Source organism: Nyctereutes procyonoides, unplaced genomic scaffold (genome assembly GCF_905146905.1).
Source record: "Nyctereutes procyonoides isolate TBG_1078 unplaced genomic scaffold, NYPRO_anot_genome, whole genome shotgun sequence".
NCBI classification, from domain to species: domain Eukaryota; kingdom Metazoa; phylum Chordata; class Mammalia; order Carnivora; family Canidae; genus Nyctereutes; species Nyctereutes procyonoides.
The window spans coordinates 38026575-38054507 of NW_026575133.1; the positions used below are offsets into that span (position 1 = coordinate 38026575).

The 27933-nt window shown below is 46.0% G+C and overlaps 1 protein-coding gene across 1 annotated transcript in view; it reads left to right on the top strand.

Moving 5' to 3' along the window:
• The first annotated feature begins 554 nt into the window (after window positions 1-554).
• The window catches only part of ASB18 (ankyrin repeat and SOCS box containing 18), a 61504-nt gene continuing 34125 nt past the window's right edge, over window positions 555-27933 (top strand). Inside the window, exons 1-4 of the mRNA XM_055300188.1 lie at window positions 555-759; window positions 1925-1927; window positions 19044-19163; window positions 22617-22884. Of these exons, the coding sequence (XP_055156163.1) occupies window positions 555-759; window positions 1925-1927; window positions 19044-19163; window positions 22617-22884 (596 nt within the window). The remainder of the gene's footprint in view (window positions 760-1924; window positions 1928-19043; window positions 19164-22616; window positions 22885-27933) is intronic.

The window sequence follows — 27933 nt, forward strand, 5'->3', positions numbered from 1 at the left end:
CCTCCAACTGTTCCATTCCCTTCAGTATGTTGATCCTTCACTCTTGACTGTCACCTCATAGCTACAATGTGGCTGCCACATCTCCACACACTGTGTCCATGTTCAAGGAAAGAAAGAAGCACCAGCCACTACTACTTCTCCTTTCAATCAGTTTCAGGGGCTGGTGTTGCAAATCATAAGGTCAGCCTCACAGGCTTGCAGTACCCCTCTGGATCTCCCTCTTCATCTCACTTCTGCTAAAAGAAGGCATTGTTCCATAGGACCAATGAGGGCTCTCTTTTAAAGTAGTGTCCCCTTTTCATCTTCCCCCACTTGCCAACATCTGTACTGCTCCATCTCTAGAATAACCCTGAACCGAGACCTTCAGGAAGATAGATTCTCAGGGCCCTGTGGAGAAAAAGGCCGCCAGCCAATGGCCCTCCCCAGCAGCTGCAACAAGAGCCAAGGTTTGTTCTATTTATAACCATGCCCACAGTGCCCTGCATGACGCAGCTGCTACCTTTGGACTCAGTTGAGAAGAAGAGAAGTTTAGTCAATACACAAACAACATTACAATGTCTAACTCCGATCGCCTTCCGGATTACCCGGTCAACTCAGATTTGGTGAAGAGATTAAAGTCTGCCCTGGACGCCAAGGATGAAGAGACAGTGAGCCACTTGATCTGCGCTGAAGTGAGGCACGTGGACGCCGTGATAGAACTGGCCAATGACGACTGGATGAAAGACCCCTCTGCTCAGCTCCCCGCCAGCGTGCTCGTAGGTAACCAGGATATACCTGATCCAAATTCCCTACCATGAGCGCATGCGAGGGGTGGGCCACTCCTGGAGGTGGAAGGCTGAACAGTTGAAAAAGGCACATGAGCTGTGCTCGGGTGTCTGGCCCTTGTTGATATACATACACACGTATACTGCGTGTATCCGTGTGTGTTGCTGTGCAACAGCTGGCGCGTGATACAAATAATTCAAAAAGGGGGAAAGCACTCCGTGGCACCACCATCTTCCCACAGCATCTGTTTTCATTTCTCCACTTCTGCATGTGGATATGTCCATGCAATTTTGTGTTCTGCTCTGTTGGGTTGATATATCTAAAGTATTTTCCGCGGTGCTAAGTCGTCTTCTTAATATCAATCACCTATCCAGGTGATGAATCACAAAATACTTAAACCAAATGCCTACAAGAGAGGAATATTTGTTTACGTTTTTTTGCTCCTACCAATAAGGCCATAATTAGCATCTCTATTAGCATCCGAATGGCTTTTTCTTATTCAGGTTATCTCCTTAAAATAAATCGCCAGGGGCAGAATGATTGGAACAAGGACAGAAAAATTACCAAATTGTTTTCCAAAAGAAAGGGCTTCTATTTCCTCGACAGTGAGTGTGTGTGTGTCTTACCACACCCTGAACATTGCTGGTGATGCATATTTATTTATCCTTAAGCCACCCACTGAGTAAGTGTGCCCTGGTCATCGCGCACGGCCCACCGGCCCACAACATCTCATCCACAGGGTTTTTGGTTTTGTCTGTAGACCTCTTCATAGGTGACGTGTCTATTCAGGTGGGCAATCTCTCCCCATTTCTTTGTATTTTGAGGGAGGTCATTTTGTGGATCTTCTTTGTGTAACATATGGAAATATGTTGCCTGATGCAAGATTTACTTTGAATTTCATGGTGTGTTCTAGCTTGTCAGACGTGCTTGACCCCAACAAAATGCACGGGGCTCCTCTCCACCTGCTAGACGGAGTCCCTCCTGACATACATGTATGTGTGCATGCACTTACGTGTACACCTGCACATATGCACCCACACACGCAAACTCATGCTCACACGTGCAGGAAGTATACCAAAGAGGAGTATGCATGGATCATTGGTGCTAGCCACTGGGGCTTTCCTGCGATGAAGAGAGGGTTCCAGATCGGTCCTGCAAGGGGGTGACAATCCCTCAACTCCCTCAGGACATGGATGTACTCCCTCGGCCGCCTTTCACCAGGGCCTTAAGCAAGCTGCTTTAAGGCTATAGAGAGAAACCATCCCCTGCTTCTTCTTTTCCTTGGTTTTCCTAATATCTATGGCCACGATCTGGGTGAGGGCCCAGGAGCCACGAGCCCAAAGAACAACACACGTTTGTTCTGACCCTAGCTTTACATAGACAGGCACCGTCATCTCCCCAAGTGCACCTAGGGATGCAGGAGATTGCACTGGGGTGGGAGGAGGGGACTTTGTAATCATAAACTGCAATTTGATCAGGAGCCTTGAGCTCTGTGTTTTGCATTTGCCTCCCCCTCCCGCGGCCCCCCGCAGAGCCCCTCTGCCCACTGCCTGCCCTGTGCCTGCCTATGAGGGTGACCTTGTGAGTTACATCCCCTGCCCAGTGCTCTCTGACTCCTACTGGGTGCAGCTAATGGAAAGTCCTCAGAGGAGCAGGAGAGGTGGGATATTTGCTCCAGGGACCTCTCCCTGCCAGATCTCTGCTGCGATTTGGCTTCACCCTTGTGCCAAAGGCTCAGCCCCTGGCTGACATCCCTTACCTCCCTACTCACCCCTTTAGGCACAGGGATGAGGGCTCCCACTGTGGCTGTGACCACCCCTCATTGGCTTCCCTGAATCCTGCCTACCTTTGTTATACCTCGTGGTTATGACATGTGTTTTCTGCTATACTTAAAAGCAAGTCCCCCCTCTCCACCTCCCGCTTTACAAAGCCATCCCAGCTCATTGGGGATCTTTGTATTTGGAATCCCCAATTTAAAATACCATTCTTTTCACCTTACTAATTGAATTTGTACTGTCCCTGCACCACAACTTTGCTGAACTCTTGAAATCAATGAAATTTCTGTTAGAGTTTCATTCTTTCCCACAATGAACCCATTACATTCTTAACCATATTTGTATGTACTTCTCCCCATCAAACTGCCCCATTCAGAAGGGCAAGAACAGTTCATTGCTGATGACACGTTTTAAGGTCTTGGGTTAGTTCGGGGTTGATTTCAATTCAGGGTGATTGTAACACTGAATGATTAAGGCACATCTTGTTACCAGTGACTCTATTTTAGGGAAAGCCAGCCGTCCTTGAACCCGAGGCAGAGAGTGCAGCATGCTCAGTCTTGTGTTCTAGGTATGCCGCTCCAGGCACAATGTGAAAGTAAGACTTGAAGGAAACGAGAAAGGGAAGGAGAGCCTATTTAGGAGGTGACTCTCCAAGTGAGAGATGACAAGGGCCTAAACCAAGAGAGCAGGATAAACACAAAGATAAATGGCAAAGATGAGAACTGCATGGGTACCCACCCATGGGAAGGTCTTGGTGACAAGTAGAGGCTAGTGCCGCCAACCGAGACCAAAAAACCAGAGGGACCTGATGGTGACGGTGTCCTGAGCTATGCAGTGTGCCTGGCAGTATGGAGAGAGGAGAATGCAAACAGGAGTAACACACGGGATGCCTCCTAGGCTCACGGCCCAGGCAACGTCAGCGCTGGGTGACTATTAAGGGTCTGGAGAAGCTCTTGCCGTGGTGTGGGATGTTCCAAAAGGAAGCTTGGGCTCTGCCACCAATGAGCTGTGTGGCCTTAGGAAAGTCACTTTCCCTTTCTGGGCCAATGACATGAAATTCAATTAAGGCTTTCCAAACAGGTCCATGGTGGAATGAGCTTGGGAGATGCTTCCTGCTCTGTCACATGCTCAGAAATTGGCACAATGGTATATTAAAGTCTCGGTGTGGTTTTGCCACCAGGGGAATTGGCAGTTCGTACACACTTTTTGGAAACCACTGGCTTGGATCAATGTTGAGGTCCCATCCATCTCGGTGCTTCTCTGAGGCTATGATCCCAAAGACTCATTGTCACAGCCTGCAACAGAGCGTGGGTTCTTTTTTGCTGAGTGTGGGAGCAAATGAGCTCTTTCTCCAGGCAACTGTGAGTCCTTGGGGACCACTCTTGGCAGGAACAAGAGCTGTTTGGATTTAAATATACATATGGGGTCTTTAGAATGCTTGAAGAGTGGTCAGAACTTACAGCAATACCTTGAAATGCAGCCCATACTGGGAATGGATACTGTGAGGAGTTTAAATCCTCCAGGGGAAGAATATGAAGATGGGGAATGGGGCTGGGCCAGCGATGACCAGCACCAGGAATGCCCACTCAGGCCGGGAGAGGCAGGAGCCAAATGGCATGGTGGCAAATGCATTTGGTGGAGAGGAGGAAAGTTTCCATCCCAAAGACAACCCTGGTTGGCAGGTTTTTGAGTATTGTTCAAAGATGACGACTTGCAAAAATAAGAAAAAGAAAAGTAATCATTCTCTCTTGTGTGCTTGTCAATATGAACACACAAGGACCTTGTATCTGTCAGTGAAATCACCGTGTTCATTGCACTGTGAACTTATTATTCCATCAAACGTAACATGCAAAAATAATAATAATTTATTTCATTGCATCCACGTCAGTGTCACAATAAAAGCATAGAGAAAGAGAGGCACCAGCTGAGAAAATGGTGGGAACGGCTTTTTCTGGAGAAGTCTCCCCCAGGCGTATATGGCCCCCCTTGATGACGGCAGAGGTCAGAGGAACTTAAATTTTTAGCCCAAGCAGATCATGGGGCAAAGTGCAGAATGTATCCTCCCTACACAGTTGGCAGAGAGACAGGGGAATAGTCATCAACTGGGATTCCCCTGAAGACACAACTCACATAGCCCCTGCAGGGCCATCTGCTCCCCTGCAAGGATAGGCTTGGGATGGACTGGGAGTGGGGCATGGTCAGTCTCTCTCTCTCTCTCTCTCTCTCTCTCTCTCTCTATGACAAACTGAACTGGGCTGAGCACAAAGCTCCTCCGTAATCAGCTCCCTGATCTGACCAACATGGAACCTCCCACCAGGCTCCACCCAAATTCTGGGACACATGAGGACTTCTTCTGCTCACCTAAGCCACTCCCTCCTTCCGGACCCTGCTCAGTGGATGGCTTCTGCCTGAGGGCCATCTCTGCCCATCTGGCCCACAGACTCTCCTCCCTCCACAAGGGCATGAAGCCCTCAGTCTCAATTAGTTACTGAAACACAGGCCTTGCTGGGCTAGTTGTTACATGGACTAGATATTTAAAACTTAAAAACAGCTCCTTGCAGATGAGATCCCTGCCTAACACTTATTGGTATCCAGAGCCTAGCACATGGTCTTTGCCCTGAGAAGGAGCTCAAGGTCTGTGTGTCCTGCCTGACATGGACAGGCTAAGTGCCTTTGCTGACATTTAAGGTGAGTGGACACAGATCGCCTTCCCACAGATACTACTAGAGTTAGTCTTTCTGCAAAGAAACATTTAATTTTACTTTCTGCTAAAACCAAATCTCTACTGTTTAATATTAATGACAATTTCATCGTTTGTCCTTGCATCTCTTCAGTGCCTATCAGCTCACTAACCACCAAGAACATGGGAAGGGAGAAAGGATGGCTGGGGGATGGGTGGTGAGACCCATCTTGTCCCCAAATGCATCAACTGTACAATTTGGTAACTGGCGTAATCAAACTACTTAAGAAACAACTGATTACTAATTGCTATTATTAAGGATGTCAGCATTCCATGATTTTGCTGCTGATATATTATATACAAGTCAAGATGCTACTTGAATTCTTGATTGAAACAGAAAACTAGAGACATTATGTTGTGTTTGGGGTAATGGTATTTAAGCGTCTGGAGGCGAGTTAAGAAATACTAATTGGGTTTTTATTAAGAGATCGCACCCAGCAGCACATATAGGTGGGGAATGAGTGTGGGGAGTGTGTGATAAGCGTGTGCATACATGTCAAGATGGGGTCTGTTTGTGGAATATAACCCTTATCCAACCAGCACCCCTGCAGGCTTGACACCAAATCCACCACCACATTAGGGCAACATCCACCACTCCTTCCCTATGTATGGAGGAGAATATAACCCAGGGCAAACCAAACAGTCAAACATCAGTTAAATGAGCAAAGCCCCTCCCTTATCGTATTCAAGCCTACAACAGAAGCATGCACACTGCTGGTGGCTCTGAGATTTGACGTATTGGGGACAGCAAGAGACTAACACTGAGATGATCCAGGTTCTTCCATTGGCTCTACCACTGCCTCTGTGGTCTTGAACTTGTCAGTCCATCTTTCTGAACCTTAATATCCTCACTTTAAAAAAAATGAGATTGGTCAGGCCATCTCTCAGGGTCTTTATAAATTGCACTAACTAAGGTTTTGAGACCAATGACTTGTGTTTGTGGAGGACATTAAAAAAATCCCATCTCCTTTACATGTTGCATCCTAACAGAGGCCTGTGTAGATCCCACCCCACCTACAAAGAGATGGTTAACGCCACACCAGTGGGAAAAGGAAGGTGTCTCCTGGAGTGCTGGTAGTTTAGGAACTTGGCTCAGGACCAGGCTATTCTAATTGTTGGGGAGAATACATCCCCAAACCAGAACATGTTAGAACTGGATCACCCCTAAGTAGAAGCAACAGAGAGGAATCACAGGTAGTGAGAACCTTCATGAGGTACATATTTCCCAAGGGCTTTTGTATTTCCCACTTATCCAGCTGAGGAAAACAAGGCTCTAAGATGTTGTGTTACGCACCCGGGGTCCAACAGCTGGTAGAAAGTATAAACCCAATGCTCTTCCCAGCATTCCATGATCCCAGCATTCCATGATGCGTATAGTTCTTCCGTCCTACATCTGCATTTTACAGATGGGGACACTGAGGCTCACATTTGTTCCTCCACTGATCAATAGCCAGTTAGCAACAGTGTGTAAACAAGGTATGTTTCCTGAGTTTCAGGCAAGTGCTCTTGATACCTATCCACCCAGACACATTTTGCAGGAGCAAATTTCCCCACTGAAGCTGCATACAACCCTTTGATTTTACCTTACACATGCATATACTCACACCCACACACATCAATAGCATGGAGTCTCTGGCTTCAAATAATTCAAATATGAGTATTAAGAAAAGACATGGATGAATGAGTGGGGTCCCTGGTTGCAGAATAAAAACAGAAATGGCAAGCAGGAGGTCAGTGGTGACAGGGAAGCATAGACAGGAAGCTCTCCACCATCTCGGCTGCACACCCTGAGCAGAGAATGTGGGGGCAGGGAGACCCTGCTCGAAGCAAAATGAAATTAAACCTTTCTAAGTACTTATAAATCAGCACCTAATGACACTATCCCACCACCAGCCGGAGCATTGCTCTTATTACTTTGATTCACAAGCCAGGAAAAGATCCGGAATTATGCACAAATTATTGTCCCATCTTCTTAATTAACACTGATTGCAAAATTCTTGCTAAAGTCCTTGCTAACAGACTCAATTATGCGCTGCCTGAATTGATTCACCCAGATCAAGTGGAATTTATTAGAAATACACTTTCCTACAATAACATCAGATTATCTTTGAATATAGTTAAATTATTTAGGAATAAAATGGCTCCAGCAACCAGCCTGTGCTTTAGATATAGAAAAATATCTCCCACCACCTAGAACAAAGATATTTCTTTGCTTTCAACCAGATACACACCCTAGGCTCTCTTCTTTCCCAGAAGCAGGTTGAAGCACTGTGATGAGATGAGATGCATGCCTTAGAGCTAATGGTCCAGCTTCAGAGCATATGGGGCAGGAAGAAAAATCCTACAGGGTCACATCTCAGCTCCCCCCAGTATGGATTGTCACTGCCTGTGGAACACAGTGAAATTGCAATTAGACTAAATCAGGATATTTTCAGAATCAAAATTGAGAAACAGGCTAATAAAGAAATAATGTATGCTGATGACATACTTCTATTAGCATCACTCCCAAGCACACTGGAGAGTTTTGAAAGAACAAAAAGAAATGAGGATGATAGCAAAGAGGCTTTTCTCGTTCCCAGGAGGATGATGGTTCCTGCAATGGTGCGTTCTGCTTAGGAAAAACATTCCTAAGGCACTAATTGGAAGTAGCAAATGCACTACCTGTAGCCTGGTTCTACTTCCCAGTCCCATTGCCCATTATCTTCCAACACCAAATTCAGCAACTGGATATAAACAGGGGCTGGATTTGTCCTACTCACCATGTCCTGGCTCACAGTAGGTACATGATAAATATTAATAAACCAAATAGCATATGGACGACACTAAAATTCTCTTGGGTTAGCCTTTGATAGATGGATATGTTCTTAATAGGCTGGGATTGAAAAGAAGGGAATCCAAACAAAAGGAGCAGAGTGAGCAAACGTGGAGCAGACAAGGTCATACTGCACTGTGCAAGGAAGAGGGACCTGCCTGGAAAGGAGGGTGTATAAATCAGAGCAGAGGAGGAAAGTCAAGGCAAGTAAGTTGGGATTGTATTACGTGAGGCCACAAATTCTAGACATAGATGTTTACACTTATCCGGAAAAGGCAGTGAGGATCCATTCAGCAATGGAATGAGAGCATCTAATTTGGAAAAAACAAAAACCCTTTTACATAGGAAGGATGGCAGTGGGGGCCCAAAATCTACTCATTGAATCCCTCAGGCCATACAACACTCCCACCTGCCTTGAAGCTAGAGTTGGCCTTGTTCTAGTCAACAGTAGGCTCAGCAGTAGATCCAAGATGACAGAATGAAGTCTGTGAATTTGAAAATAGATCAACAAAAAGCACCCAACCTGAAGAACAGAAGGTAATATGATGGAAAATAAAATGAACAGGGACTGTGGGACAATTTAGAAGATCTAATGTACCCAACTAGAGCCCAAGAAAGAGAGAAGGAAGTAATGGAGCAGAAAAAAATATTTAAAGAAATAGACACCAAACAATTTCCCAAATTTGATGAAAGATATAAATTCACAGATTCAAGGAGTTCAGCAAACCAGAAGCAGGATATAGGTGAGGGAAATAAGTCAACTGTGTGCCAGGGTACCTCGATGCTCTGCGACTATGGTTGAGTTGAGTTTGTCTTGAGAATAGAAAGGAGGTTCACTGGAGCGAGGGGAGGGAAAGGCACACAGAGAGCAGGATGCAATAACAGTTTCCTATTCAGAAGTGCATACCTCTCCCTTTCCCAGAAACCTGCAATGGCTCCCTACTGCCTACAGCAAAGGTCAGCCAACCTTGACCTGAGAGCTGGCTACCTGTTTTTTACAAGTAAAGTTTTATTGGCCATGCTCATTCATTTTCATATTCCCAATGACTATTCTCATGCTATCATGGCAGAACTAAAGAGTTGCCACAAAGACCATAGGACTTACAAAACCTACATTTACTATCTGGCTCTTTACAGGAAAAGTCTGGTGACTCCTGCCCAATAGCTTCCAGTTCAAATTTTATAGCAAGTGTTCAAGGGCCTGAAGGACGTGCCAGGAGCTATCTTACCCCATCACTTGCTTCTCCCAGCATCCTTCCACCCACCCTATATTGCAGTGAGTGATGGATAACAGCACTAGTGAGAGCACAGGTGATGCCCTGCCAAGTGTTTGCCATGGAAATGACAGTAGGCATTTAAAAACATTGACAGCAGGCAGCCAGGAGGCTCAGCGGTTTAGTGCTCCCTTCAGCCCAGGGCGTAATCCTGGAGACCCGGGATCGAGTCCCACGTCAGGGTCCCTGCATGGAGCCTGCTTCTCCCTCTGCCTGTGTCTCTGCCTCTCTCTCTCTCTCATGAATGGATAAATAAAATCTTTAAAAAATAAAATAAAATAAAAACATTGACAGCCACTTGACAATTAATAGGACAGTGAAGATTCCTGGACTTTTTTCCACTGTATTTTTTCTTGTAATTAATTTTAATTGTATTTTTTAAAGGAATCAGTCCAAAAAAAAAAAAAAAAAAAAGGAATCAGTCCATGGCAATTTGAGACAAAAAAAAAAAAAAAAAAATCCCAGGTCCTTCAGTAGTTGAGAAACTCTCTCAAACCACACCCCCAGTGATACCATCAATCCCTTACGCCCTCCTTGGCTCTTGGGCAAGCCACCTCTCTGCTCTCCTGTTTTCATCACCTGTCCTAACAACACATCCACCCATCCTTCCGAGTGGCCCCGGAGCTTCAGGGGCTCACAGTCTAACACTGAGTGGAGTTTGCCCCACAGGATATTTGCAGAGCATGAACACCTGTGAAGAAAGGGAGAAAATTACCCTGGCAGAGTAGAGGTTGATCTGTGACACAGGCCCCACAGTGCCATGCGTGGCCAGCTCTAGGGGAGCTCTGGAGTTGAGACCCTTCTCATAGTTTTCCCGCATTGGGTCAAGATGGCAGGACCTCTCCATCCTCCACAGCTGAGACAAACCCCAAAGGGAAACAAGACCTCCCTAACAGCGGGGCCTGGGTGGCCTATCTCCATGCCCACCAAAGGTCTAGTCTCTACCACTCACCTCGGCTCTGACCTCCCCTGGGCATGCTGAGTGCTGCTTCTTTTCTACCCATATCTTCTCCTCTGCCTGGCCCTCCTTCCAGACTGCACCCATGGCCTCGTGCAATGCAGCCCTGAGGCTACTCCTTGCCTCTTGCTCAGCCAAAAATAATGGGATACAGTGCCTCGCTCCCACCATAGGTCAAGGAAAGGAAACAGACACCCTCCAGGGGACATGAGCCATCCTGGTCCCTCAGCACCCTCTGTGCTTTGCACAGATGCCACCTGTGGAAAAAGCCTGTCCCATCCCTACTTCCTGTCACAATAACACTCTGCTTGATGCATTCTCCCCATCGGACCTGTACCTCTTGTTAGCACCAGTTACTGGTTGCCTCATCTATCTCTCCCACCAAGTGCAACACTTCCTAAGGCAAGGACTTTACTCTTTGCCTCTGTAGGCTGCTAGTACCTGAAAAATCCCCTGTACGTATAAGCTCAATGTGGAAATTTACCCTTCCACTTGTAAACTAAGAAGCATCAGTTTCGCCTGTTTTCCAAAATTCGATTTTTAAAAAATCTTATTATTTTAACTTGCATCTGAAATCCGTGAAATTGTATATTGTGTGTGTCTTTAACAGTCATTTATATTTTTATAATGCCTTTTTCCTATCTTTCTGTTGGAAACACAAAGTTCGCATTTTTCTACCAACAGAAAAATAAGTGAAGTCGGCTTTAAATCCATCAGATAAAACTGGCCCCAGTCTGCTCCACACAGAGCTGCAAAGCAACCAAGCAAGCCCACCAGGAGCCCTCCCTCCTCAACCACAGGATCAGTCAAATTCTCGTTTCTGGAAGGGATATGAAGGGTGACAGGACATAATGATCAGATCAAAGCAACTTCAAGAGAGAAGTATTTTGCTCCCTGTGTGAGATTCATAAAAAACAATCAGTCTTAACATGCAATTTGTCTCAAGAGGCAGTAGCTGCAATTTTATCATGTAATTAAATCCCCATGACAGTCGTAAAGAAACTTCGTCACCTTTATCAGGGAAAGCTTCGATAATATGCTTTCCAGCAACGTCCCCAGAGTCTATAAATGTCCTTCCAGGGCTATTTACTCGTGGCTGTGCATGCTGAGGACCTGGCTGCTCTGTTTCACACTCCACCACAGTGGATGTGAAGCACTCAAGGGCACCTTTGTTTCTGAGCTCCCAAAAAAGCCCTCCTGGGCTATGGATGAAAGCAGCACTTGACCTTTGGATAAGATCACATTCATAATGAGAAGTGACTTTGTTGTTTTGCGTAATCCACTTTGGGCTGGGTAGCAATGTCGGGGAAAATAGGTTATCGAGGTGTTTCCCCCACCCCCCACCCCCGCCATATTGTGTTCTTCTACATGATGGGAATGAGATTTCTTAATAATGTGGAATCAGTACAGACAATTTAAGTCATTATTAATAGATACACTTGATCTGAGGAAGTAAAATGTTTTAATGTTTTGTTAAATGAGGTGTGCTGTGCTAACATTGTTATTCAGAGAAAAGGTTGAGATATCTTAACACTTTTTTATATTAATGTCTGTGTGACTAACTCTGGTGGATGGGTGAATGTGTCCTGGAGCTCTTAAAAGCAGAGCCTTACACACCCGCCTAGCTTATTATTCTAAAAACTTTTTTTTTTTTTATTATTTGAAACAGCTACAGGGAGTGGGGATGAAGGAGGAATGGCCTTTAGAAATTAAATGGGAGAGTGGGGACCAAAATAAGATAAAATGATTTACAGTGAAAGTAAATTCACTGTAAGACCTTCGCTATTGGCCAAGCGGTATAGTAATGCGAATATTCTAGGGTCTGATGGGAATTTCATACATGGCCTTTTACAGAAACGATTCGTGTAGGAAGTATAAATTGACCAGGCTAACAATATACATTCACATATTTGAGAACATGCTCAGAATCTCATGATGTCCACCTGAGGAATGACTTCCTGCCCTAGCTTGTCCATTTACTTGGACGCTTGACCCCAGAAGGAAGTTGACATTTGCCCAACGGCACAGGAAAGCATCCACCCATTTGGCTGTCTCCAAGAACACAAAATAATGGCAGGACATCTTGCGGCCTGGGGAACTCTACCTTGGGGCCTGAACACATGGAAAGTCTCTGTCCTGGAGAAACAGCCTGACCCTGTAATAAAATCCACATTTCAAGCTCAACTAGATTCTCCCACTAAGTACCACAGAACTCATCCTCAGATACTTCTGAGCAAAAGAAAATCATTCATTGATTCAATGGCAGAATGCAAAGATCCTGACACCACTTGAGAATAATAACTACCATTTATTCAAACACTATCATTTGTACATCTCATAATTTCAGGGTGGATTTTACTTTTCCATCTCATTTGATCCCAAGACCAAAACTCCTTCTCACTAACTACCTACCCTTCAAGGCTCTGTGTTAAGAGCCAGTTTTTCTGTCTCCTATGGCTAAAACATTATGTTTATAAATCCCAAAAATATTCTTCGCAAAATTATATTTAAGTCCAGTTGACTACCTGGATAGTTAGTAGAGAGATTTAGTCCATTCACTGGGCCGTCCACATAGAAGCTGGGTATCCACCCCTATTTGGATTTTTGTCCTTCTTTTCCCAGGATTACTCCACTGTATGCAATAAAAGGCCACCACAATCAAATTTGTTTAGTATTCTGAAATGCTCCACAGATACAAGTTCCTCCATCAAACAGGTATCGTTTGATAGCTCCTCTGAAGAACTAAAACTATTAAGCGTGTGATTTGGAGAAAATTATTTTCATCAGAATCCCTCTCTTTCAAGAAGGGTGTTGTTTGCTCAGAAGAATTTCCTGGACCAGGTCCCTGGAGTTGAGGCTAAAACTGGCAGGGATGAGAGAATGCCTGAAACCACAAGGAAGGGGAAGGATGGGGGAGGAGGGACTTAAGTGGTTGAGCCAGAGACAGAGGAAGTGTGGACGGAGGAGAGAGGTAGGATATGATGCCAGATGCTTCATATCCTCAGGATAGTCACCAAACTCCCTGTGTGATGTTGGTAGTGGACTTAAAAGCAAACAAACCCAACCAAAAAACTAAGGAGCTAATTTTGTGCCCCAGTCTGGGGCAGGACAGAGTGTACACAGTCTGAGCAAACAGGGAGCCATCAGGGTTCCAGGGAGGACTCTGGGTGCTACGAAGCCCAGGGTCCCAGTGAGGAAGGAAACTCAAACTGACACATGGCTGACACGAGCAACTCTGTACCCATATGCTTTGAATGGCTTAAAATAATGTCAAATAGGGCAGCCCAGGTGGCTCAGCGATTTAGTGCCTTCAGCCCAGGGCCTGATCCTGGAGACCTGGGATCCAGTCCCGTGTCGGGCTCCCTGCATGAAGCCTGCTTCTCCTGTTGCCTCTCTCTCTCTCTCTCTCTCTCTCTCTCTCTCTCTCTCTCATGAATAAATAAATAAAAAAATTTAAAATTTTTTTAAAAGTCAATTTGCTGCATTTATGTCACCTAAATTTGGGTATAAACATTAGCAATAACACCACTAACCTCGGACCCTAAAATCAAGAAAAAGGAAACTCTAGTACTACAAACAGGAGCCCCCAGCAGGGTGCAACAGTCTCAGCCACCTGACCCAGAGGACAAAGGGATCCTATGTGCCTGGGGTTTTAATGTTACCTTGGGGCATCAATTGAATCAGCCCATTGCTCTGGCCTGTTGAGATCTTTCGTGACTGTGATTGTGTCAGGCTCTATGTCAATCACTGTCAATCTGATATCCACCCTTCCATATGTTCACATAAATCATCCACACGCATATATCATACAAGATCAGAATGAAACCCTTATCTACACATTAGAAGCACCTGTGGGGGGGTGGGGGCAGGTATTCTAACAGACCTGATGCCCCGGCTACACTCCCCAACCATGACACCAGGACCTCTCAGACTGGGATCCAGACAACTGTATCTTCTTAATGTTCCCCAAATGGTTCCATCTTCGAGCCAAGATTTAAAACACTGGTCTGCAGATATTATTTCTCAAGTTAGAGTTTTTAGCAAGGTTTTCCTAAAAGAAGACCCATATTTTTTTTTCCACCTTCTCTAAAAGGTTTCCAGGAAACTTTCTACTACAGGTGGAACTATAACCTATGCCTCATCCCCTCTACATATTAATCAATAATTCCATGTCACAAAGGAAAATTATCTTATGCACTGTGACTTGTTCCTAGTGACCCACAGAGATCCAAGTACCAGCACTCCCTTTTCTAAATGCTCCCAAACCATCTTTTTCAGCCTTTTTACGGATCTAGCCCAGCATCGATGTCAATTCAAACTTTGAGGAATCAAATTCTTTATTTATTTGAAAATTAAAACTCTAGTCTTTCTGGGTCTTCTGTTTTCTCATAATTCCTCAAGGATTTTGATAATCACATACACATCACATACAAATTCACTCTTGGAAAAAAGTTTTCATATGGGGAGGGGAGGGGATTCCTGGATGGCTCAGCGGTTTAGGGTCTGCCTTTGGCCCAGGGCGTGATCCTGGAGTCCCGGGATCGAGTCCCACATTGGGCTCCCTGTGTGGAGCCTGCTTCTCCCTCTGTCTGTGTCTCTGCCTCTGTGTGTGTGTGTGTGTCTTGTGAATAAATAGGTAAAATCTTAAAAAAAAAAAAAGTTTTCATATGGACTGAAATAGGCAGAGAGGATAAGGTTCGAGTTGTATCTTCAAGCTTATGCATTGGTTTTGACTAAGCGGAGAAGGGTGAGGACAATGAAAATGAAATTAAAATGGCCTGATCCAAGCACAGTATAGGTGGAGAGAACTGCTGTGCAATGAGCAAGAAGGAATCCAGTGCTGGGGCAGGAAATAGTGCCATTCACCTGTCACTAAGGGACATTGTTCAGCTGGCAAGAAAGAGGACTAAAAACTCCTGTGTGTTAGGATCCTGTGGTCTGGGCTTTTTCCCATGCGATCCTTGGTGGCAGGATTGCTGTATTTTTTTTGTCTCTGTATCCCCAAAACCTAACAACACACCCTAGAGCATAATATTCCGTGAATTCTTATTGAATGATGAACGAATGGATTGGTTTACAAGTGTTTGTAGGTTTTTTGTTTCTTATATTGTTTTTCAATGTAATAATCACACATATGGCTATTATTGCTCTTTAAAAACAAAAACTAAACACTTTTGTTATGCTCCTGAAGTAATCTACATGTCCTACTCATGCTGTCTCCCATGAGCTATTTTTAAAGCTCTCACATGTCTGTTCCTGGACTACTACTCTCAACCCACAGAAATCAAGCCTGGATATTTAGGGCTCTGTTGACAAATATAATGCATGGAAAGCTAAATTTAGCACAGAACACAGGCCAGAATGGCTCTTATCCCTGGACTCACCTCCAATTTTCCCACCCCTTTTAAAAATGACCCATGACAAAAGAGTTCAGGAACAAAGACATTCTCCAGTTTAAAGTGAAGCATAAGTTGGATCATATTGTAACTGGGTATGAGTAAGTCCTTCAGAAAGAATCTAATCACAATCAGTCTGAGAAAAATAACATGGCAAATGGCTAAGCTTATAGAAATGAAAATCCAAAGAATTAATAGGGCAACTGCATAGTATGTAAATGAAGTCAGGAGAGGGCTTGGCTTTATTCTAGTGTCTATATAGTGCTGCCTTTCTTCATTTTCTGATGCACGTGTTTCTTATGTCCGATGGAGGCTGTGCGTTCCCTGCAAACATGGTCCATATATTCTTTACCACTGCATTGTCCACAGTACCCAGCAGTGTTAGAGGCACATAGGAGGCCCTTGAAAAAATCTTGGCTCTTCCACAGTTGACACTGATTCTATCTTTGCTACTGATCTGGAGACAAGGGAGACAAAATTTAAAACATGTAAAACAAAGTTTCAAAGAGCCCTCTTATGGATCAGTTCTTATGGATTGAGAAAACCAGTATTGTTAAAATGTCCATAACACCCAAAGCAATCTACAGATTTAATGCAATCCCTATGGGGATCCCTGGGTGGCTCAATGGTTTGGCCCCTGCCTTTGGCCCAGGGCATGATCCTGGAGTCCTGGGATCAAGTCCCACATCAGTCTCCCTGCGTAGAGCCTGCTTCTCCCTCTGCCTGTGTCTCTGACCCTCTCTCTCTCTCTGTGTCTCTCATGAATAAATAAATAAAATCTTTTTAAAAAATTAATGCAATCCCTATAAGAACATTTTTATAAAACTAGAAAAAATAATCCTAAAATATAGAGAGAACAGCAAAAAAAAAAATTCAAATAGCTAAAACAGTCTTGAAAAAAAGAAGAACAAAGTTGAAGTGGAGGTATTACAATCCCAGACATCAATATACAATAGAAAACTGTAGTAATCAAAGCTGTATGGTACTGGCACAAAAATAGACACATAGATCAATGGAATGGAATAAAGAACCCAGGAATAAACCCATGATTATATGGTTAATTATTCTATGACAAAGAAGGCAAGACTATCCAATGGGAAAAAGACAGTCTCCACCAAATGGTGCTGGGAAAACTGGACAGCAACATGGCAAAGAATGAAACTGGACCATTTTCTTACACCATACACAAAAATAAACTCAAAATGGATTAAAGACCTAAATGTGAGGCCTGAAACCATAAAATCCCTAGAAGAAAACATAGGCAATAATTTCACTGATATCAATCAGAAACATGTTTCTAGATATGTCTCCTATGGCAAGGGAAACATAAACAAAATTAAACTATTGGAATTACGTCAAAATAAAAGACTACTGCATAGCAAAGGAAACCATCAACAAACAAAAGGGCAACCTACTGAATGGGAGAAGATATTTGCAAATGACATATCTTATAAGAGGTTAATATCCAAAATATATAAAGAATTTATAAAACTCAACACCAAAAAATAATAATCCATTAAAAATGAGCAGAGAACCTAAAAAGACATTTTTTCAAAGTAGACATACAGATGGCCAACAAGCACATGTAAAGATGCTCAACATCACTGATCATTAGGAAATGCAAATTAAAACCATGAAGAGATACACTTGTCAGAAGGGCTAAAATAGAAAACACAAGAAATAACAAGTGTTGGCAAGGATGTGAAAAAAAAAAAAAAAACAAAACACCAACCCTGTTGGTGGGAATGCAAATTGGTGCGATCACTGTGGAAAATGGTACAGAGGTTCCTGAAAAAATTAAAAATAGATTCACCATTTGATACCGTAATTCCACTACTGGGTATTTACCCAAAGAAAACAAAACCACTAATTCAAGAAGATAAATCCATAGGGCACCTAGATGGCTCAGTTGATTAAGTATCTGCCTTCGGCCCAGGTCATGATCCCAGGGTCCTGGGATTGAGCCCAGAATTGGGCTCCCTCTGTCCCTCCCCCTGCTTGTTCTCAATCTCTTTCTCCATCTTTCTCGAATAAATAAATAAAAGATAGATATATACACCCTATGTTTATTGCAGCATTATGTACAAAAGATATAGAAGCAACCCAAGTATCCATTGATTGATGAATGTATGAAGATGAGATATATAGATATATAGATATTCACACACACAATGGGATATCAGCTATAAAAGAGAGTGAAATCCTGCCGTTTGCAGCAACATGGTTGGATTCAGAGGATATAATGCTCAGTGAAATAAGCCAGTTAGAGGAAGATAAACACCACATTTTTTCATTCATATGTGGAATTTAAGAAACAAAACAAAGAAAAAAAAGACAAACAAAAAAAAAGACTCAAATATGAAAACAAACTGGTGGTTGCCAGAGGAGAGGTAGGTGGGGGGTGGGTGAAATAGATAAAGGGGATTAAGAGTACACTTACCGTGATGAGCGCTGAGAAATGCACAGAATTATCAAATTATATTATATACTGGAAACTAATATAACACTGTGTGTTAATTATACTGGAATAAAAAATGAAGCGCCCCCATGAAGCATTCAATAACAGTCGTCTGAAACTTGGTAAGGCATCTTGACATGTGGGGAAAGGTAGGGTGTACAGTGAAGCCCACAGGTCTGCGGTAGAACCCCAGCCCCAGCATCTGAGTCCCTGTCCTCGGCCAGCCAAGGGTCCAGGTTACCACCCGAATTCCCTAAGGGAAAAGGGTAGCAGATGGCCAGGAACGAGAGGACTTTAAATGGAGTTGAGCAAATTTCAAGGGAATCAATCCATTGGTTCTTCCACCATCTGCAGGGAGGACCAGATGAGAACCACAGTGACAACACTGTGGTAGGTACTAGAACTCCACGCAGATGGAGAAGCAGGAAAAAAGAAGGCCTGCCCGTTTTCAGGCGTCTGCCCTTGTGTGGAGAGCTGTCTTGGAGATAAACAGATGTGTTTGTCTCTGGAAGTCGAATCTATATAATCACAAAGGGGTGGCTGAGCACTCTGGCCTGTCAGTGGTCACATGATGCTGGTCATATCAAGTAACCATGATCACATCGGAGCCCGCAGGAGTTATAAATACACCACCACCGAGCCCCAACGGGAGGACAATTGAGTAATGACAATAGAAATAGCTCACGCTCCATAAGACCATCCTTCCCCTTCCTGAAGAACTTCTCTGAAGTCAACGGCATTGCAATGGAGAGATGGTCAGAGCCAGTTAGAGGAGAACTTCAAATCTTTCAGAAGATGGACAAAGAGCCTCAAGCTAGAGCCGGGTCCCCAGTGCTGGAGTACCATGCTGCCTTGGTCACGGGAGACCTGAGCCGTCTGGAGCAGCTCATGAGCCGGTTCTTCCAAGATGCCAACGTGGTGTTTGAGATCAAGAAGGACGAGATGGAGTGGCAGGTGAAATCCCCAGCCACATTTGGACTGTCAGGTACCCGTTTGCCTTTAAAGCTCAGCTATTTATGTGTAGGGAGCTACTAACTAGCTGGACGTGTAACTCTGGTGTGTAGGCTGCTCACACGGGCGCTGCATTTAACCCACGCGAACCAAGGACGTCTATACATGAAATTTGGTTTGTGTGATGCTTTCGACGATGGGATGCGAGAAATCAAATTGGAAAGGCCACAGTGTGGATGAGAAGTTGCTCATCCGATGTTGGAGGTGCCTCTTGTCACCTCTTGTTTGGGTTCTGATCCTCCAGTGCCTGCCTCTGGCAGCCCGGGAGGCAGGTCCCCTGGCACGCAGCTCTGTGCTTCTATGAACCTGTGAGCAGCACGGCCACAGCAGGGTGGCTGGGGCCCAGTGAGTGTCAGCAGAGGGACAGCCCTTAGCAGGTGCTCCTCCTGGAACCCAGGGGAGCCTGAGAAGGGAGAGGGAGGGGAAGAAATCAGAGGCCCCCACGTCTGAGTGCATTCTTGCAGCCTGAACTCTCTGCTACGTGCTGGGCCGGCAAGAGACTCCCCCACATCAGGGAGAGAGACACCCCCTTCCCCCACCTGGGAGGAAGAGACTTGGGGACCACCAGGCCAGGGCTTTCTCGGCCGACACTCCGCATTGGGCACCCTTCCCCCCGGGGTGACCAGATCCAACACATTTACCAAGAGGGTTCATGTATTGGAACCCATAGCACCTCTGCCAGCCCAAAAGGATTTGAGACTCTGTGGTCAGCGGGCCAACCGCCAATGTCCCATGTCCTATGTGCCTGACTTGTGGGTTCAGACAGGGAAAGAATGCGGAAGGTCGGCTTCCAAAGAACGGACATCATCCTGTTTATACCTACACGGGGGGAAGGAAATAAACCCCAAACTGTCAAAGGACTAAGCAGCCCATAGCAACCAGTGAGGCAGCGGGGGCTTCCTGGAAGGCAAGTGCAGTTCTGGTCTGGGCCACAGCACCCCCCAGCTCAGGGGGTCCCGGAGCCTTTCTGGGCCTCCCCTCCTTCATCTGTCCCAGACAGGGGCACACATTCCTCCAAGGAGCTGGGTGGTGATTCGATCAAGAATGCCAACTGCCTGAATGCTCGAGCAATGTTCATTTTTTTTTTAAACACTTGCCTCCCAGCCCTGGACACACTCACCCACACTCAAATGTTGCAATTTCAGATATTTATTAATGTTAACCCAGGGTCTGAATCCAAAGGCTCTTTCCTTTTTTTTCCACCTTACTCTTTCCACCCCTGAGCTCTGCTGGTTTTCTATGGCACGCCGGAACCGCAGAAAGTTGGGGCATGCTGACCAAGGCGGGAAGCCGTTGCTGGGAAGGGGCAGCCCTGAGAGCCAGCGCTGGCCTTGTGGCCTCCCTGCAGACGGGGAAGAGAGGGTGGGTGGCGCTCGGGACGGCCACATCCCATGCTCGTTGCTGCTCCGCCGCCCCACTGTCCCTGCAGCTGACCCAAGCAGCAGAAATGACCAAACACTGCTTGGCAGCAGCACCCTCCCTCATCTGAGGACTTCCTGGTGGCCAGTTTCCACTCCCCCTGGAGGGAACAAGGGGGTACCCTAGTGCACCAGGTTCACAGTGCCAGTCTGTCAGCACCTCAGAACATTCAGGAGGGAACGCTGGCCCCCCCCAGCTCGGGTCCAAGGACAGCGCTGGCATGAGGAGCTGATGTTTAGAGGGATGGGCCACATGGGGAGAATCCTCCGTCCCTGTTCCTCCTGGGCCAGGGAGTGGGGATTATAGGCAGCTGATTCAGGCGTTCTGTTCCAGACAGCTGCCTCACAAGGCAGGTTTTCCTGAAGGCCTTGTGGCAGCTGGTCACCATCTCCCAGGACCTGGACAGGCCATGGCTGAACCCAAGGGCCTCAGAGACCTCTCCCATCAGTCCATGGGAAGTCCCAGGAATCCAGGGTGGGTGAACAGAGCTACTGGGGTGGGTACAGTTAGGCTGGGAATGTGGTGTGCAGCTGGGGAAGGGAGCACCTCCTTCCTAGCCCCCCCCCACTCACCAGTAGGTAGACATCCTGGTTCAGGAAAATGAGGACAGTCCAAACCAGGAGCTGGCCCCCGTAGGAATGTAGACCACGGCTGTCACCAGGGACCCTATGCATCCATCCCCCTCCAAATCAGACCTGGGCTTCACTGGGAAGGGGAGAACAAATCCGTGCAGGCCCACATTCCCAGGCCCTCCAGCCACCATCATCCAAGGCCAGGACAATAGGCCCCCACCGAGTGCACAACAACCCTCAGGCCGGGCCTTGGGGACACGGGGCAGGCTGGAACCCCGCACCACATGCAGGTAGGTAATTATGAGTGGTCTTTCAAAACCTGCTCAGCATGGGTCCCAGGAAGGAGGTGGCTTGTAAAAAGGGTCTCCTCTGCAGCTCATTACAGCCATGGTATCGATTCTTCCATCATTATCAGAAGGCATTCCTGCCATGTGAAATCCTGTCCCTTGAAGTGTATTCACCAGGGACTGCTTCCCCCATTTCCACGAGCGCTCCTGGCCGCTAACAACCTTCCACGGGCCTTTTGAAAGCCCAAAGTTTTCAGACAAGTACAATGTATAGCACCTGCTCCATTCATCCACCAAGAAAGAGCAACCCTATACGCGCGCACGCACACACACACACACACACACACACACCCCTAAAAAGCGCAAAGAAACAAACCAGAATTGTGCTGAATGTGGACACCACATCAAAGAGAGCCTCTGAAACCCAGCGCTTCCAAGAGGACTAAACTTTCTAAGGCCTTTCCTTGAGCAACCTTGGTGCGGCGGGTCAGTTTGTTCTGCCTGCTGTCTTCTCCTGTTAATGATAAAGGGATTAAGTTTGGGGTTCAACGGGAGAGAGCCGGATTCCAGAAAAATCCACAGCGCACTTTCCTGCCTCAAGCAGTCCCTAATTCAGAGCCTGGAAAATGTGAATTCCTGGCTTACATTCTCCCGCCATCCACCTGCTGGGCCTCAGATCCCCGCGGAGTCCCCAGTCACCCCTATATTTGGCACCTCTAGCTTCTCCTACCTTCCAATCCCTCTGGCTCAGTTTCGGCCCTATTAACCTCCCTTTATTCCTTTACTCCCCCTGCCGGCTCCATCTCCCTCTCCTCCGGGTGCCTCTCCTGTGCCTGGTGACTCTTCTCTTCCCATTCCCTACGCTTCGGTTTCCCCTGAGATCTCTCTCTGCCCCTCTCTACCTTTGTCTTCCCACGTCCATCTGCCTGGGGTGGGAGATGTATATCCACCTCCCCTTATCTGTGGAACTCCCTGGGTTTCCCTGGGTTTCTTGGTCCCAACCATCTGCGTCTAAGACACCTCTATATGGTCTATGTGCATCTTGATGCATCTACACCCCAAAGAGGTGGCTACTTCCAAGAGGTGGTTTCACCCCATTTCGGCCTCAAGGGACCCCCCCCCACTCACTTTCCCTCTCCTCTCCCCCAGGCCTCTGGACCCTGGAGTACAAGCGCGAGCTCACCACGCCCCTGTGCATCGCCGCAGCCCGCGGCCACACCACCTGCGTGCAGCACCTGCTCAGCCGCGGCGCGGACCCCGACGCCAGCCCCGGAGGCCGGGGAGCCCTGCACGAGGCCTGCCTGGGGGGCCACACGGCCTGCGCCCAGCTGCTGCTGCAGCACGGCGCCGACCCCGACCTGCTCAGCGCCGAGGGCCTGGCGCCCCTGCACCTGTGCCGCACGGCCGCCTCGCTCGGGTAAGGACACGCCACGGGGCCGGGACCCCAGAGCCCACCCCAGAGCCGGCCCCGCCCCCAGGCCCTGCGCCCGCGCAGCCCGCAGCCCCGACACTGCTCCCAGCCTGGGCCCGTCCCCCGGACCCGGGCACACCCCGCGTCCTCACACCGCCCAGGACCGGCCCGGGGCTCTGTCCTCCCCCTCCGGACCCCGCCCCCAGGCCCTGTGGCCCGCGCGCCCCGCCCCCACACGCAGGACCCCGCCTGGACCCCCGCCCCGGTCCCACCCGGTCACCCGGCCTGGCCCCGGGCCGCCACCGCCCTTCCTCCCTGCCCCGGCCCCCACCACCTACCCCGACCCTGAACCCCGGACCCCGGACCCCGGACCCCGGACCGACGGGAGCCCCAGCCCCTGCCCCGCGACTCAGATCCCGAACCCCTGAGACCCCGGACCCCGACCCCACCGCGCCCCCGGGGAGCACTGGCTCCTCCTCCCCGCGCAGGGTCCCGGACCTCGGACCCCGCAGTCCCCGGCCCCATCCCCGGCCCCGGCCCCCGGGAGGGTGTAATTAGCGCTTGATTGCGAGCGCGGGCGGGAGGCGCCACACCGAGGTAATGAGCGCGGTGATCACAGGCCTGCAGACGCCGGCGCTGAAGAATGCTAAAAGGCCACTGGCGGGGTTGGAGGCTGAAAAATTAGGGTTTTTAATGATAATTTTATGCAGAATAATTGTCACAGTGTGACATAAATGGTTAGCTCCTCGGGCGGGGCCTCGGGGTCCCACTGGAAGCCGCGGAGTCTGGGCCGGCCCAGCCCTGTCCTGCAAGCTCGGAGGCCTGGTGCAGGGTCTGTCCCCACGGGGCCCCCGGGGGCGCAGGGGGCGGGGGGGGGGCACAGGACTCCTGCTTGGGCTTCTCAGCTTGCGTGTTGTCATCCTGACACTGCCTAGTCCAGGCCCTGGGGGTTACATTTCCTGGCCTTCTCTCCCTGGGATGAGGATTAAAATAAAATGACATGTTAAGAGCAGGCAGGCAGGGCTACCGGGCTCTGGGTGACGCCCAAGCAGGGGCACCACCTTCCAGTATCATTTGAGAGGAAACCAGGGACTCAGAAAGGCACGAGGGCCACCGCGTCTTCAGAGTGTCTGAAGGAAACAATATTCTAATATATATATTTTTAAGTAGCCTTGCTCGGCTTTACTGGCATCCAGTAAACTGCACATGTGCACAATCCGGTAAACCGGGACCTACGTAGGCCTTCCTGGAACCATCCCCGGGATCAAGACAGCGCACCCACCCATGCCCATCAGAAGGTCCCCTGCCCCACTGCTCTCTCTCCTCTCCTCTTCCATTATCCCGCGGATCTGCTTTTTGTCGCTATAATTTCCTCTGAATTTGCCAGACTTTTCTGTTTTGCCTGGCTTCATTCATGGAACGTAATTACTTGGGATTCATCATATTTTTTTCGTGGATCTATAATGCACTCCTTGTCATTGCTCAGTGGAAATACCACCGTGCGTGTATCCATGCATATGTTGAAAGACGCTCGATTGTTGCCTGTGGAGGCTATTACAAATGAAGCGGCTATGAAGGTTTGTGTATTAGCCTTTGTGTGGGTGTTTGCTTCCATTTCTCCTGGGTGTATACGTAGGATTGGAATGGCTGGTTCCGTATGATACGATTAAAAGATCACCTTTTAAGAAACTGCCAAACTGGTTTCCAAAGTGGTTGTGCAATGTTACGTTCCCACCAACAGGGTTCTGGTTGCTTCACATCCTCGGTAGCACTTGGTATGGTCACTCATGTGGTCATTCTGATGGGTGCGTAGAAGTATAGTATTGTAGTTTTGATCTGAGATTCCTTAATGACAAGTGACGTTGAGCATCTTTTCCTGTACCTATTTGATACCCATAGATCTGCTCTAGTGAAGAGCCTGTTCAAATCTTGTGCCCATGTTTTTCAATTGGGTTGTTTCTTCTTAAATTTTGAGATTTCTTTATATATTCTGGCTAAAAGTCCCTCCTCAGACATGTAATTTGTTAATATTATCTTCTAATCGATGGATTATATTTCCTTCTCTTAAAAGTGTGTTTTGAAAAACAGCAATTCTTCATGTTGGTGGAATCTAGCTCATCAATTTCTTTTTCTGTTAGGGATTACCTTGGGTTATTATATCTTATAAAAAAAAATCTTTGCCTAACCCACCTAGGATCACAAACATTTCCTCCTGTATTTTCCTCTATAAATTTAATAGTTGTATATTTTACATCTAAGTCTGTGACCCATTTTTAGTTAATTTCTGGATACGGTATGAGGTATGGATTGAAGCTTTTTTCTTTGCATGTGGATGTCCTATTGTTCCAGCACCACTTGTCAAAAAGCCTTTCCTTTCTCTGCTGAACTGCCTTTGTACTTTTGTCTAAAATCAACCGACTATATACATGTGTGGATTTCTTTCTGGACTCTCTTGTCATGTACACACAGGACAGGACAAGTTCTGACTGTTTCAACTAGTAAAGACCCAAAAAGCCACCCTTAAATTCAGATCATTTATCACTTACAGACACAGTGAAAAGAGGAAGAGTCAAAGGTGCCAACTCCTCATCCCACACACCAGGAAGGACATCTCTAAATGAAAGGGGCTAGATGATTCACACTATGAGTCGTAGGACATCCAGTGGCCGAGCAGCCAACTATAGACCTCAGCTGAATGGCCTTATAGTCTGCAGCTCTATTCTGAGGAGGCAAGGCAGGAAGTCCCAAACCTCATCAGTACCCAAAAGATGATGACAAACTATCTCATGATAGGGAGGCAAGTGGCAATGGTCTTACAGCAGCACCTTATAAGATCCCCATCCATAAAGATCACAGGGTGGCCTGCCAAGACTTAGATCAGCAGTGGCTCAAGACTTTTGCTTGCATGGCCTATGTGGATACACGCAAGGTTGCCAGGGCTCCATGGCAGAGCCATTCCTTATATTTGTATTCTATTTCATTGATCTATTTGTCAAATTTTTTAAAATTTTTATGTATTTATGATAGGCACACAGTGAGAGAGAGAGAGAGAGAGAGGCAGAGACACAGGCAGAGGGAGAAGCAGGCTCCATGCACCAGGAGCCTGACGTGGGATTCGATCCCGGGTCTCCAGGATCGCACCCTGGGCCAAAGGCAGGTGCTAAACCGCTGCGCCACCCAGGGATCCCTATTTGTCAATTTTAACACCAATTCACATTGTATTGAATACTATATAGCTCTATAAAAAAAATTCTTGAAGTCAGGTAGGTCTCAGGCATTGTTCCTTGTCAAAGTTGTTTTGCCTACCCCAGCTCTTTGCATTTCCATATAAATTTTATTTTTTTTTGTTTTTTTAAAGATTTTATTTATTTATTCATAAGAGACACACACAGAGAGAGGCAGAGAGACAGGCAGAGAGAGAGAAGCAGACTTCCTGTGGGGAGCCCGATGTGGGACTCAATCCCAGGTCTCCGGGATCACGCCCTGAGCCGAAGGCAGATGCTCCACCTCTGAGCCATCCAGGTGTCCATCCATATAAATTTTAAAACCAGTTTGTCAATTTCTATTTAAAAAAAAAAAAAGCCTGCAGGGCTTTCACCTTGTTAAACTCTCTAATTGTTCTCCTAACTCATTGTGAATTCCATTAAGATTTCTATGTAGGCAGCCATGTGATCTTTGAATAAAGTTTTACTTCTTTTTCAATTGATGCATTTTATTCCTTTTTCTGGCTTTATTGCACTGACTAGAACCTCCCGTGCAATGATGAATAGAAGTGGTAAAGAGCAGAAAACTTTTCTTATTCTTGATCTCAGAGGAAAGCATTAAGTTTTTCAACATTAAGTATGATATTAAACATTGGATTTTATAGATGAACTTTTTCAGATTGAGAGAGCTCCCTTCTATTCTTGACTTGCTGAGAGTTTGTATTATGAATGGATATTGAGTTTTCTCAAATGCTTTTTCTGCACATTTAGAAATGATCATATGGTGTGGTTTTTATTTGGTTAATATGATGATTTACAGTGATTGTTTTTCAAATGTTAAACCAACCTTGCCTTCTTGAGATAAACTACACTCGATCCAGAGTATTATCCTTTTAAATAAATTCTTGGGTTTGGATTAGATGGAAAATTTTTTTAATCTGCATTTATGTCCATGAAAGATATTTGTCCATAATTTTCTTTTCTTGTAGTATCTAGCTAGTATAAAATTGTTATCATTTCATTCTTAAATGTCTAGTAGAATTCATCACTGAAGCTATCTGGGTCTAGAGTTTTCTTTGTGAGAAGGTTTTTAAACTATTGATTCAATTTCTGTAATAGCTATAGTTTGCTACTTGAAATATTTCTTCTTTTGAGTGAGCTTTGATAGCTTGTATCTTTCAAGAGACTTAGCTCTTTCATCTACATTGTTGAATTCATTGGCATAAATTGTTCTCTATTATCCTTTTAATCTGTAGAATCTATAGTAGTATCATCACTCTCATTCATATTCAAATTCATTATATTGTTTCCTTTATTTTCTTCCCTGATCAGTCTTGCTTTTGATTTTATTGATTTGTTTGTTTTTATAAATACACAAAGGCTTTATTATACACTTATGTCTAATTGAAATCCGCGTAAACAGTTACATTTAACACATTCTTTATGCACTATACTTGAAAATATAGAACACCAACCTAGAGTGCTTCTTAGATTAAGCCAATTTTTCTTTTTTCTTTTACTTTTTTTTTTTTTTTTTTTTTTGGTTTTCTTTGGCACCGTAATAAAATGAAAAAGAAACGTACGTAAAAAGAAAACCATTAGGTGAAATTTTTAAAAACTTAATTTACCTATCATACTTAACATTCCCAAGTTTTACTGTTTTCCATTTCACAAACCTCCCCTATGGTCTTTATTACCCTCCCTTCTTTGATTTTCTTGAATTTCGTTTGCTCTCCTTTTTCTAATTTCTGAAGATAGGAACTAATGTCATTGATTTGATGATTCTTTTTAATTTTCTAATATAGGCTTTTGGTGCTATATATGTCCCTCTATGTATTACTTTAGCTAAATC